Genomic DNA, 13,683 nt, shown 5'->3' on the forward strand with positions numbered 1-13,683 from the left:
AGAGTAGAGATGACCACACATCCGGCACTCTTGCAACTAGGCCTGTCTGATCTGTTTCAGGTGCAGGGCATTTTCATGTCTTTTTGTGAAAGGCAGCCAGTGCTGACCAGAAAATTTCTCTGTGACCCTAAATAACCTCTTCCAGGGGGAAAATTCTCATCACAGCCATGATTTAGAATCACAGAATCAACCACATCAAAGACCACATTGGGTGATTCTGTGCTCCATAACCTCCCTGGGCAACCTGTGCCAGAGTCTCACCACCCTCACTGCAGAGAATCCTTTCCTAACATCTAGTTTCATCTCCCCTCTGCCAGTTCAAACCCATTACCCCTTGTCCTGGCATTACAAGACTAAGATATTTCTTATCTAGAGCAAAGTGGGGATTTTTTTTCTTCCCAGACAGGTACTATTTCTAGGTTAACAGATCACAGAAGACATCACTGAACAGCAAATCATAGAATCAAGCAGGTTGGCTGAGCCCTCCAAGCTCACCCAGCCCAACCTAGCACCCAGCCCTGCCCAAGCACCCAGCCCATGGCACTAAGTGCCCCAGCCAGGCTTGGCTGCAACACCTCCAGGCACAGCCACTCCACCACCTCCCTGGGCAGCCCACTCCAATGCCAATCACTCTCTCTGACAACAACTTTCCCCTAACATCCAGCCTAGACCTGCCCTGGCATAACTTGAGACTGCACCCCCTTGTACTGCTGCTGGTTGTGTGGCAGCAGAGCCCAACCCCACCTGCCTACAGCTTCCCTTCAGGTAGTTGTAGAGAGCAATAAGCTCTGCCCTGAGCCTCCTCTGCTGCAGGCTGCACATCCTCAGCTCCCACAGCCTCTCCTCATAGGGCTGTGCTCCAGTCATATCCACTCAGGTAGTCTTTAATGCCTTTAGTAGCTAACCAACACTTAACCTGCATTTTATGTGCCTGCCTTCGTGCTCTGGGACATTTAAAAGCACAGTGCTAACACACCTTAGTATACTAGGAAATCAAACACAAAGTTTTCATCAAGGACTCCAGGACTGCTAAAGCCATAGCAGACATTTAGCTGTAGGAGGCTGTTTTCATTAGAATGTCTCTTACGCCAAAACTTGCACAACTTTAGCAAAAAATTAAGCCATAATTTCTAGTTTCACTTTTTTCTACACTCAGGCTTGTGCAGTACTTTTCCTACACTCTAATCTGCTCTGCTGAGACCCCACCTGGAGTCCTGCATCCAGCTCTGGAGCCCCTGGGACAAGAGGGATGTGGAGATGCTGGAGAGTGTCCAGAGCAGGGCCAGGAGGATGCTGAGAGGCTGCAGCAGCTCTGCTGTGAGCACAGCCTGAAAGAGTTGGGGCTGTGCAGGCTGCAGCAGAGGAGGCTCCCAGGTGACCTTCTTGTGGCCTTCCAGGATCTGAAGGAGGCTACAAAAAAGCTGGGGAGGGACTTTTGAGGCTGTGAGGGAGTGGCAGGAGTGGGGGGAATGGAGCAAAGCTGGAGGTGGGGAGAGTGAGGCTGGAGGTGAGGAGGAAGTTGTTGAGCAGGAGAGTGGTGAGAGGCTGGAATGGGTTGCCCAGGGAGGTGGTTGAGGCCCCATGGCTGGAGGTGTTTGAGGCCAGGCTGGCTGAGGCTGTGTGCAGCCTGCTCTAGGGTAGGGTGTGCCAGGGCATGGCAGGGGTGTTGGCACTGGCTGCTCCTTGGGGTCCCTTCCAGCCCTGACTGATTGTGTGATGCCATGAGTCTGTGATGCTAGCTTAAAAGCATGAACATGACACATTGATTCTTGCTGCTCAGGCTGCCAGATTTTGAAATGATGACTGACTGTGTTGGGGCTCTTAACAGCAACCCATAATTTATGAGTAACTATAAATCATCTGCTTCTGCAACAGAAAGAATCACACTCTCCACCAATTTCAAGCTAATGCTCCACAGTTACAGTATTATGCTCTTAAAGGTCCTTTCTATTAGACTAATCCCACTTTAAGAATTCATGACAACTAAATGTGGCAGTTATCTACCAGAAGCACCAGAGAGCCAGAAGATTACTACATTAAAGAGCTTCAATTGCTGTTACCTACCTGTTAGCAATGCCTTAGCTTATCTTCTTCACTCAGGTACAAAAAAAAAGAGGCAGAATTGCACTAAGTTGAAATTCATCTATCAAATGACTATTAAACCCAACCACAAACACTGATATGCAAGGCACTAAAGCACAGAAGGATGGTCAGGAATTGAGCAGTATCAGGCAGACTGTACTCATTTTAAACTTCTTTGGACATGTAAAGAATAAATCTCCACCTTGGCACAGGAATATATTCGTGGGCATTTATACTCATGCATCTAGAAAGAAACAGCTTTCCAAAGGTGCTGTAAAATGGAAATTATGGAAGTCACAGGATTAGAAACAAGCAGGTTGGAAATGACCCCCAGGCACTGCAGGAAGCAATGGATGATGAGATACTCCAAGTCTAATTCTGTGTTGCCAAGGAGCTATGGAGACACTGAGTACTGAATCACAGAACCAAGCAGCTTGGCAGAGCCCTTCAAGCTCGCCCAGCCCAACCTAGCACCCAGCCCTGCCCAGCACCCAGCCCATGGCACTAAGTGCCCCAGCCAGGCTTGGCTTCAACACCTCCAGGCACGGCCACTCCACCACCTCCCTGGGCAGCCCATTCCAATGCCAATCACTTTCTCTGTGCAGAATTTCCTCCTAACATCCAGCCTAGACCTGCCCTGGCACAGCTTGAGACTGTGTCCCCTTAGCTGGCAATCTTGTAAGTAAATAATCTCCTGATATCTCTACGCCCACCACAGAACTGTTCAGGATCTCAAATGATGCAACTTTCAGGCAGTGACAGGTTTAGAAGGAAATTCACTTCAGGGTAAGAGCAGAGCCACTTCTGCTCCCAGTATCCTGCCATGCATCTCAAATAAAAGGATTTTGCAAAGGATTTCTCCTCTTGCAGGTTACCCAGAGCTCTCCCAACACCCAACAGGGCAGCCCAGTTTCTCCTGATGAATTGCATACCTTAAGGAAATTATTATATTAAGGGTTGTATTAAATTATTATATTATTTCCTTAAGGAAATTATTATACCTGGGGCAGGTCTAGGCTGGGTGTTAGGAGGAAGCTGTTGTCAGAGATAGTGATTGGCATTGGAATGGGCTGCCCAGGGAGGTGGTGGAGTCGCTGTGGCTGGAGGTGTTGAAGCTAAGCCTGAATGGGGCACTTAGTGCCATGGCCTGGGTGACTGGACAGGGCTGGGTGCTAGGTTGGGCCTAGCAGTAGTAGCCAGAAGCTGTGCTCCAAAAGCTGAGGAACAAACTTTGTCACAGCAGGCTGTACCCTGCTTCTGCCTAACTGCTCCTTCATTTTGCCTACACTTGAATACTGTGTTGTATGGATCAGTGGTGAAAACTCACATGAAGAGGTATCATAATGCCTGCTAAGTCTCTTCAAAAACCAAGTAAGCAAAGTTTTAGCCTCTGATCAGAAGTTTAGAGTACAGCCATAAAATGTCACAAGAGGTGTAAGAAGTTCCACACTGCTTAAGATGCAGGAAAGGCTCCCATGGTGTTTCATTTTCCTTTCACGCAAGACTGTAAATTCCACCTCTGCCTCTTGAAGGCCTCAAACTTTATCCTCTTTTACTAACAGCTGAAGTGAAAGATTAATGCTAGAAAGACTGTGTGGAAGTTGTAGCACAGCCAAGAGTAACTTGGGATCACAACTCCTCACTCGCTTTACCCAGGGTTGCTCTTGGGCTTAGAGAGATGTAACTTTCTCTGCCCTTCTCAGCACATCCAACAGCATCCCTTGCCAGAGTCAGACTATGTGAAGTACAACCCTGCTGCTCCAGGCACTGCCAAGAGACACACAATCAGTGCTCCAGCTACAGAGCACTGATCAACCTGGAAACCCAGCAGATAAAGTAACTCAGAGGGCAACCCACTGCTCCCCTGCCCAGCTTCTGAACATTTTGCTGTCATTGTCCCTACATCATTTCATCCTTTGAAGGCATAAATGCATGTAGGTCTGTGCTGGTAGGCTTGATGAGGCAAACATGGGCTTACCCAGGCTGGACTGCCCAGACATGTTCCCCTGCTCCTCCTGTGCTGGGGGAGCAAGCATGGGAGAGGAGGGCGAAAGCCCTGGCATCACCTAATCTGGTGAGGCCTGGCAAAGTGCCACTCTGATTGGCTAAGCTATGCCCAGTGCCCCACTAGCCACAGGCAGAATATTGGTAAAAGGGATAAGCAGGCAGCACAGTGCTGCTGCTGCCTCATTTGCATGCAGAATTTGCCTGAGGAGCTTACCAGAACAGGCTCCAAATGCCTGCACACGGGTGGCTTGCATAGCCCCCAGCGTGACACTGTGCTGAGACTGCACATCGCAGGACATCCTGCCTGCCCCTGAACGTCTGCTGCTAAGATGAGAAGTCCTGGAGATACACAGATCGGCCTCCAGAGGAGCCAGGACACAAGGCCAGAGAGTGCCTGCCTCCCTTCCCCAGGATCAAGTCTCAGTGGGCAACAAGTCAGAGTTCCACCTGCTTTGGATACTCTCTGATCAATACTTCGTGAGTAAATACTTAAAAGCCTCTTCCAGTATCACATTTGTGTTTGCCACTGTAAGAAGTAAGTGCTGAGGCTCTGCCTGTGCCCTGCCTGCACACATCTCCAACCGGTGCAGTTCTGAACCTGTGAATAAGTTTCTGGTGAGTCTTAATGTGAAAAAACAGTTTTCATAGTTATTAACAATCACCACCTGGGCATCAAAATTAATACAGATTATTAATGTTGCACAGTCCTCACAAGATCACAGGATCACACAGGGCATTAGGGGTTGGAAGGGATCCAAGGAGATCATTGAGTCCAACCCCCAATTTTACTGCTGATATTCTACAGCACAAATCATTTTATTGCTGATATTCTACAGCTACAAATCATTTTATTGCTGATATTCTACAGCTACAAATCATTTTATAGCTGATATTCTACAGCACAAAAGTCTCAGAATATCTGCACATTTCACAAGTTGTTTTCTTTTTTAAGGCTGCCTGTTAAAAAGTAAGCTTTTTCCAGCCACATTAATTTGAAACACCCATTTCACCTGCTGTGATACTGTGAAATCATAGAATCAGGCAGGGCTGGAAGGGACCCCAGGGAGCAGCCAGTTCCAGCCCCCCTGCCATGCCCAGGGACACCCTACCCTAGAGCAGGCTGCACACAGCCTCAGCCAGCCTGGCCTCAAACACCTCCAGCCATGGGGCCTCAACCACCTCCCTGGGCAACCCCTTCCAGCCTCTCACCACTCTCCTGCTCAACAACTTCCTCCTCACCTCCAGCCTCACTCTCCCCACCTCCAGCTTTGCTCTATTCCCCCAGTCCTGGCACTCCCTCACAGCCTCAAAAGTCCCTCCCCAGCCAACATTACTCTGGACAGGAGAGGCATTTGACTTCCAGATGTTTTATCAGATTCTTAAAAGGACCCCATGATGAGATGGGAGAAAATAATAGCTCAGCCACTGAATACAGCAGCAGGATGAAGAGATGAAGTCTGTAGAAGCTCTTTCCTTCTACCAGCAATCTCCCTTGGAAAGTCTCAGCTCTTGAACCTCAGGAAAACAGGCAAGCAAAACCTTCCCAAACACACAGCCCAATGCCAATTTTGTGTAGCTCTCCCCAACGTTTCAGTGAGCTGCATCATGAATTCACTCAGTCATATGCACCTTCACCACAGCTTGTCAGCCTTGTCTGTGTGCTTAGCATGAGCTCTCCAGACAAGTTTTCTAAGCACATGGGATTCATGAGGCACTTACTCCAGTCTGCTGCCTAGATTCCAGTTAAAGCAATGGCTCCAAGGTCTGACACAGACCAAACACAGTTCACACTTCTATCACAGTCAGCTCTATCAATCAGCATTGGCAGGTCAGTGGCATTCACTGTTTCAGGAAGCAGACTACAAGCACACTCCAACGTAGAATCATGTTCCTGGGAGCATATTCATGACTTGGCTCACTTCAGAAATCAATCATTTAAATACAGCCCAGGAACTCAGGAGGTGAGTTAGACTCAGACACCAAGAAACAGCAACGCTGGCACAAATATATTAACTCTCAATACCTTTTCTAGAGCCACATCCAATAATGAGGATTCTTTTGTAAAGGATACAGGGATTGTTGTCATCGATGCTGCAGTTGTCCAGGATCAAGGGAATGCCATCTAACTCATACACCTAAACAGAAACCCACAGGTTGAGTTTAACAGATCTCAACAACACTCATGCTGCATGCAACAAACAAGTAAAAACATACCAGGGATGGTTGACTTGGCAAGAATGTTAAACATGCAGCAGGACTTGCAGAGGAAATCTGCTCTGTGATAGTGGGAAATGCTAACACATGATTCTAAATACATATCCAGCCACCAGTGCTGTGCTCCAGGGATCAGTGCTGGGCACAGGCCTGCTCAATATCTTTATTGATGGTCTGGACCAGGAGATTGAGTCCAGCACCAGTAATGTTGCAGTAATGATTCTACTCTACGCTTCCATAACCTGCTCCACAGGACAGGTAATTAGACATGTGGGAGACTCCAGCACTAGAGTCACAAACTGCCTTCTCACCAGCTGTGATGGCACTGGAAAATGTTACTTCATTTCTCTTCATTTGGGAGCCTATCTTGGGATTTCTTTTGTTCTCCAAAGAGCAGAAGTGCCAGGAGATGCACAGGACACTCTACTTCAAGGGACAAAAGGACACATCAGTGCCTCAGCACTACTGAGTTCCTAGGTCCACTGCAGACTGCAGGCACTTTGGCTCAGAATAGAGGCAGCTGTGGCTTGTGGCAATCAAGTCTATTATTGGAGCTCACCACATCCTGCAGATCTACTGAAATACTTGTGGACAGAGGTTCCTTTCTGCAGGACATCACAGCAGACTTGCTCAGCTAGTCTCAGAGCTCCTTGCACCAGCATGAGTCACTTCTGGGAGCAGAGAGAGATCTTTATGCCCATTTCAGTCAAGGCAGTGTCCCCACTATACTCTTCCACCTACCACACTGTTCAGGTATGCAGACAGACCATAGAATCACAGAATCAGTCAGGGCTGGAAGGGACCCCAAGGAGCAGCCAGTTCCAACCCCCTGCCATGCCCAGGGACACCCTACCCTAGAGCAGGCTGCACACAGCCTCAGCCAGCCTGGCCTCAAACACCTCCAGCCATGGGGCCTCAACCACCTCCCTGGGCAACCCATTCCAGCCTCTCACCACTCCTGCTCAACAACTTCCTCCTCACTTCCAGCCTCACTCTCACCACCTCCAGCTTTGCTCCATTCCTCCCACTCCTGCCACTCCCTCACAGCCTCAAAAGTCCCTCCCCAGCTTTTTTGTAGCCCCCTTCAGATCCTGGCAGGCCACAAGAAGGTCACCTGGGAGCCTCCTCTGCTGCAGCCTGCACAGATGAACATGTTCATGTTTGAAATGCAGGACTCAGGGCAGCAAAACTGCTGGCTCCTGCTACTTTGATTTCTCTCACTTTCAGCCTTCTTTCCCAGAGTGATGTGAGGTCCATTTCAGCTCACTCAAAAGAGGTGACCCTTGCTTCTCGCTGGGATTTTAAAGAATTAAACCAAACCAAAAATGTTAGAGACCAGAAGCAGAACTCCTTGGAGATGTTCTAGAAGTCTCCAAAGAGAACTGGCTTAGAAGAGGATGGCTTTGGCCCTACTGAAAGGGCAGGGAACACAAAGGTACCAAGCACACAATCAGAACTGAGCCAAAGCAAACAGGAGCTCACGCGTCCAGCTACTAGCAGAGGGCAAGAAGCCATCTCAGCTCTGAGCAGTGTTTTCCTCTAGTCTTTCCAAGAGCAAAGCACAGGAGTTTCCAAGCCATTGAGATGATAACAAACACTTGAGAATTCAGAGTAGGTTCCTGCAAGAGACAGCAACACAAATGGCTCCCTTGCTTTTGAAACAGTTCAGCTTTCATCCTTCACCTAGTTACAGTTCCTGACACAGAAGCCCCTTTTCAGTAGCAAGCAAAAGCTGCTATGAGGAGAAGGCTCTTAACTACTTTTAGGCTTTAGCACTGCTACCTAACAAGGCTAAAGTAAGGTCCAACACAGGAGAGATGCTGAGGTGCTGGAAGGCGTTGAGAGAAGGGCAGCAAGGCTGGGGAGGGGCCTGGAGCACAGCCCTGTGAGGAGAGGCTGAGGGAGCTGGGGGGGTGCAGCCTGCAGCAGAGGAGGCTCAGGGCAGAGCTCATTGCTGCCTGCAGCTGCCTGCAGGGAGGCTGTAGCCAGGTGGGGTTGGGCTCTGCTGCCAGACAGCCAGGGACAGAAGAAGGGGCCAGAAGCTGAAGCTGTGCCAGGGCAGGTCTAGGCTGGATGTGAGGAGGAAGTTGCTGGCAGAGAGAGTGATTGGCACTGGAATGGGCTGCCCAGGGAGGTGGTGGAGTGGCTGTGGCTGGAGGTGTTGAAGCCAAGCCTGGCTGGGGCACTTAGTGCCATGGTCTGGGTGATTGGGCAGGGCTGGGTGCTAGGTTGGGCTGGATGAGCTTGGAGGGCTCTGCCAACCTGCTTGAGCCTATGATTCAAGATGGAGGTCACCTGAAATGCACATCTGCTAGTGTGGTCTTCACCTATGCTGGCAGCAGCAGTAAGATCCATCCCAGGGTGCTGAGAGAGCTGGCAGCTGAGCAGGCCAAGCTGCTCTCCACCATCTATCAACAGTCCTGGCTCACTGGAGAAGTCCCTGGAGACTGGAAGATGCCAATGTGATCCCATCCACAAGAAGGGCCAAAGAAGGAACAAGGAGGTTCCAGACCTGGCAGCTTGACCTCAGTGCCAGGTGGGGTCAGTCTGGAGCAGAGGAGGCTCCCAGGTGACCTTCCTGTGGCCTTCCAGGATCTGAAAGGAGGCTACAAAAGAGCTGGGGAGGGACTCTTTAGGCTCTCAGGGAGTGACAGCACTGGGGGGAATGGAGCAAAGCTGGAGGTGGGGAGAGTGAGGCTGGAGGTGAGGAGGAAGTTGTTGAGCAGGAGAGTGGTGAGAGGCTGGAATGGGTTGCCCAGGGAGGTGGTTGAGGCCCCACGGCTGGAGGTGTTTGAGGCCAGGCTGGCTGAGGCTGTGTGCAGCCTGCTCTAGGGTAGGGTGTGCCAGGGCATGGCAGGGGGGCTGGAACTGGCTGCTCCTTGGGGTCCCTTCCAGCCCTGACTGATGCTGTGATTCCAGTGAAAGGTGTCCCTGCCCATGGCAGGAGGGTTGGAACAATGAGCTTTAAGGTTCTCTCCAATCCAAACCACTCTCCTGGTTCTACAACTGCACCAATGCCACCAACTCCTTCAGCAGTCTTCACAGCGAGACAACTCCAGGCACATGTTTTATGAATAAGCAGTCCTGGTGGCTAAGAACTTTGCCTGAACTCTTTTGAGAGCACAGCCTCCCAGGCAGGATCACAGAGGATCACACAGGCTCACAGGATGTTAGGAGTTGGGAGACACCCAAGGAGATCATCCAGTCCAACTCCCCTGCCAGAGCAGGACAATCCTATCTAACACAGATCACAGAGGAACACATCCAGACAGGCCTGGAAAGGCTCCAGAGAAGGAGACTCCACAGCCTCTCTGTGCAGCCTGTGCCAGTGCAGACTAAATCATTTCTCACATGCTGAAACTGAATAATAAAAGCAAACAGAAGTCTTTCAGTCAAGAATTGAAAAGCCTTCAGAGTATTAATGCAAGGGAAACTGGAACATTTTCCAGTGAATTTCACAGAGCCAAGCAGGTTGGCAGAGCCCTCCAAGCTCACCCAGTCCAACCCAGCTCCCAGCCCTGCCCAAGCACCCAGACCATGGCACTAAGTGCCCCATCTAGGAGAGGCTTCATTCAAGGCAGCACTCAGCACCACGATGTGCCCATTCGTGGCACCCTGTGCCAAACAGTGGCCACTGCAGCAGTGTCATTGTGTGAATGTGACCTTTTAAAAGCAGGTTTCTCATCAGCTGTGTCTCACAAACCAGGCACTTAAAGAGGAGTACTGATGGAGGCGGTTTGAACTGCCAGCCTTGTGGAGTGCCCAGAAGCACTGCATGCCCATCTGAAGCTTGATGTATGGGGGCAAGAATGGTGTAGGTTGGAAGGAAGCTCAAGGATCAGCCAGTTCCAACCCCCTGCCATAGGCAGGGACAGCTCCCACTGGAACAGGTCACTCAGGGCCTCATCCAACCTGGCCTCGAACACTTCCAGGGAGGTCGTGGGGCACAGAATCACCCAATGTGATCAAAGATCATACTGGGTGATTCTGTGCTGCACAACCTCCCTGGGCAACCTGTGCCAGCGTCTCACCACCCTCACTGTAAACAACCCTTTCCTAACATCCACTTTCAATCTCCCCTCTGTCAGTCTAAACCCATTCCTCCTCGTGTTGGCATTGCAGGACCTTGTCAATAGTCCCTCCACAGCCCTCCTGTAGGCCTCTTTCAGGTACTGGAAGGCCACTCCAAGGTCTTCTCTTCTCCAGGCTGCACAGCCCCAACTCTCTCAGCCTGTCCTCACAGCAGAGCTGCTGCAGCCCTCTCAGCATCTTGGTGGCCTCTTCTGGACTGGCTCCAACAGTTTAATGTCCTTGTGCTGAGGGCTCCAGAACTGCCCCCAGGACTGCAAGAATGACAAGCCAGCCTTTTCTGAGAGAAAACCACTGACCTAAGGTTTGTAAATGGCTATCACTGCACTAAACAGTGTTAATTATCAGCTAAATGGGGGAAATCCCTGTGCACAGATGCCATTCAAGCATTCAATGCTCCTCATACTGCAGAAGGAAGAGTTTAACTTTGGATTGAGATCTTTTTTAGAGCTTTTAGACACAGAAAAGTATGCTCAGCAGTTGCAGGATTTGGCCAGCAATGGTGCTGAACATTTAGCTGAACAATTAAAGCACACTTGATCTTTGAATGACTGCTCATCGTTCTTGATACTTACAACCTCTCCTGTTAATGGAACTGCAGTTGAAAACAGCTGCCAGAGAATTTTCCCTCTGACAGTCACTGAGAAATGTGACTCTGGCAGCATGAACTTTTCATAACTTTTCCACTCTAGTTCTGGAAAGTCCCAAATGGCCAAAGCAGAGGAGGTTTCAGAAAGCAGCCCAAGCTACAACCCAGGGCACACTGCTGTCAGAGCTCAGTACTTGGCCCCTTCATGCAGGTATCTACAAGCATGCCTGTATCTAAGAGCAGCACCTTACACCACCCCCCACAACAGATGTGACCTAAGGCCACAGCCCCCTTGCTTCCTGGCTGGAGAGCAGCCAGGCAGAGAGGGCCCTGGGGGTGCTGGGACTGCTCAAAAGCCCATCCAGCCTGGCCTGGATGGGGCATGCACAGCTTCTCTGGGTAACCCTTGGCAGTGTCTTGCCCTCCTCACCTGTAAAAAGTTTCTTCCCTATGCCCAAGCTTTCTTTCAGTTTAAAACTGTTGGCCACAGCCCTTTCACTACACTTTCTCTTCAGCTTTTTTGAGACCCCTTTGAAGTTTGAAAAGCCACAACAGGTCTCTCCAAAGCTGCTCTCAGCCTGTCCTCACAGGACAGATGCAGCAGCCCTCTGACCATGTTGGTGGCCTTCTCTGGACCCACTTAATCCAGGTCTCTTGTGCTGGGGACTTCAGCCATCATCTTGCCTTCTGCAAAATTAGCTCATTCTGTGTTCCACAGACAGCAGAGGATTAACTCCACATCACCTTGGTGCTCCAGCTTCCAGCCTGAGGCCATCTGACATGGTACTTCGATGCTGCTCCCACTGCTACAGTATCTAAAGTCCCAGGCAGTGAGCCACTCAAGGAACACAAACTAACCCCAGCTGTTATTCCAGACTCTTTACTGTGGCTCTACCCAAAGGCCCTTCAAAACTCTCCCAGCAAACCACTGCTGCCAGAACAATCTGAGCAGGTCTGATCGACTGCAATTACAATGTGTGAACTTGAAGGTATGAAGTCCTAAACACTTAAACTCTGACTGATGAGGCAAGTTTTATCCTGGCCACTTCCTTGTGGAAATATGGAAGGTTTTGATTACAGAATATCAAATTTTCAATGCACACAGCTAAGCTGAATTGCCAAAATAAAGATATCAGTAGACTGTCAAGGGAATATTCCTGTCTGCTCTCCTCAAAACACAGACAGGAGAGTCTCACTGTTAATCATAGAATTAAGCAGGTTGGAAGAGAGCTCCAAGCTCACCCAGCCCAATCTAGCACCCAGCCCTGCCCAATCACCCAGACCATGGCACTAAGTGCCCCAGCCAGGCTGTGCTTGTGAACACCTCCAGGCACAGCCACTCCACCACCTCCTTGGGCAGCCCATTCCAATGCCAATCACTCTCTCTGACAACAACTTCCTCCTAACATCCAGCCTGAACCTGCCCTGGCACAGCTTCAGCCTCTGTCCCCTTCTTCTGTCCCTGGCTGCCTGGCAGCAGAGCCCAACCCCACCTGGCTACAGCCTCCCTGCAGGCAGCTGCAGGCAGCAATGAGCTCTGCCCTGAGCCTCCTCTGCTGCAGGCTGCACCCCCCCAGCTCCCTCAGCCTCTCCTCACAGGGCTCTGCTCCAGGCCCCTCCCCAGCCTTGCTGCCCTTCTCTGAACACTTCCAGCTCTCAACATCTCGCTGGAATTAAGAGCCCAGAACTGCCCTCAGTGTGAGAACCAGGACAATTTTCCAACATATCTTTAAATATTAGCAGAAATTCTCTTCCTCATCTGTCCTAAGGCTGCACAGATGAAAGGAGGTGTGACATGCAGACAGGCTGCCCCAGCCACTGGCTGTTGATAGGAAGGAGATGAGCTGACCTAAATAAAAGGAGGCAGAAGTGATCCCCATTTCCTTTGATATTACTGCAGCACTATCAGTGCTCTTCAGAGAGACCTGCCTTGCAAGCAGGAAACAGAACTGAGTGGAACCCTGCAAACAGGAGCTGAACAGGTAAAAACCTTGTCTACATGGCCATGTATCCTCTGTCTCCTTGCTTCAGCCTTTACAGGTGAGACTGCTCAGGTACTTTGGGTCCCTCTTGGTTCCCCTTGGGCACGGGCATGACCGAACCTCGCTGAAGCACTGACTCGCTGAGCGGGAAGGAGCAGAGTACTGCAGGTCTGCAACTCAGAACAAAGAGCATCACCCAACGGCAGAAATGCACAACTGCAGGTGACCATCACCACGCTTCCAAAAACACCCACGGGAACAGCAGGAAGAGGGAAAATACCAAAGCAACCCAAACGCTAAGTCTCGGCCTGAGGACCAGGTGCTCCCATGTGGCCTCGAGTGCTTCAAGAGGAGTTCTAGCAGCAGAAGTTCCACTGGCAACAGAGGTTACCTTGGCTTGAAGGCATGCAGGCAAGCAGAACCAAAGGCTCACAGCTGCTTTCTTGATGAGGCAAAGCCAGGCTGAAGCCTGCAACACATTGCATCTCCACTGAACCTGATACCAGGCTGCCACAGCAGTGCAAGGCCTTAAGTAACTCAACCCTGCTGTGATGAAAGAGAAACTGGACATGAGACTTCTGTAGGCACCTCTGTAAACCTCTGTCTAGTGTGATGTTTGCATCTGCTGGAGGGTAGCAGAGCCCTGCAGAGGGACCTGGCCAGGCTGCATGGGTGGGCAGAGGCCAAGGGCATGAGACTGAACAAGGCCCAGGGCAGGTT

The 13,683-nt window shown here is 50.4% G+C and overlaps 1 protein-coding gene across 3 annotated transcripts in view; it reads right to left on the minus strand.

Moving 5' to 3' along the window:
* ATXN10 (ataxin 10) overlaps positions 1-13,683 on the minus strand; it is a 112,937-nt gene that overhangs the window by 41,397 nt on the left and 57,857 nt on the right. For 2 of the 3 annotated variants that reach the window (XM_064142827.1, XM_064142826.1), the window contains one exon: positions 6,161-6,224. In XM_064142827.1, coding sequence (XP_063998897.1) covers positions 6,161-6,224 — 64 coding nt within the window. Of the gene's footprint in view, positions 1-6,112; positions 6,225-13,683 lie in introns of all 3 variants that reach the window. The other variant, XR_010302180.1, reaches the window with a different exon arrangement.

The sequence above is a fragment of the Pogoniulus pusillus genome, chromosome 4 (genome assembly GCF_015220805.1).
Source record: "Pogoniulus pusillus isolate bPogPus1 chromosome 4, bPogPus1.pri, whole genome shotgun sequence".
Classification (NCBI taxonomy): Eukaryota; Metazoa; Chordata; class Aves; order Piciformes; family Lybiidae; genus Pogoniulus; species Pogoniulus pusillus.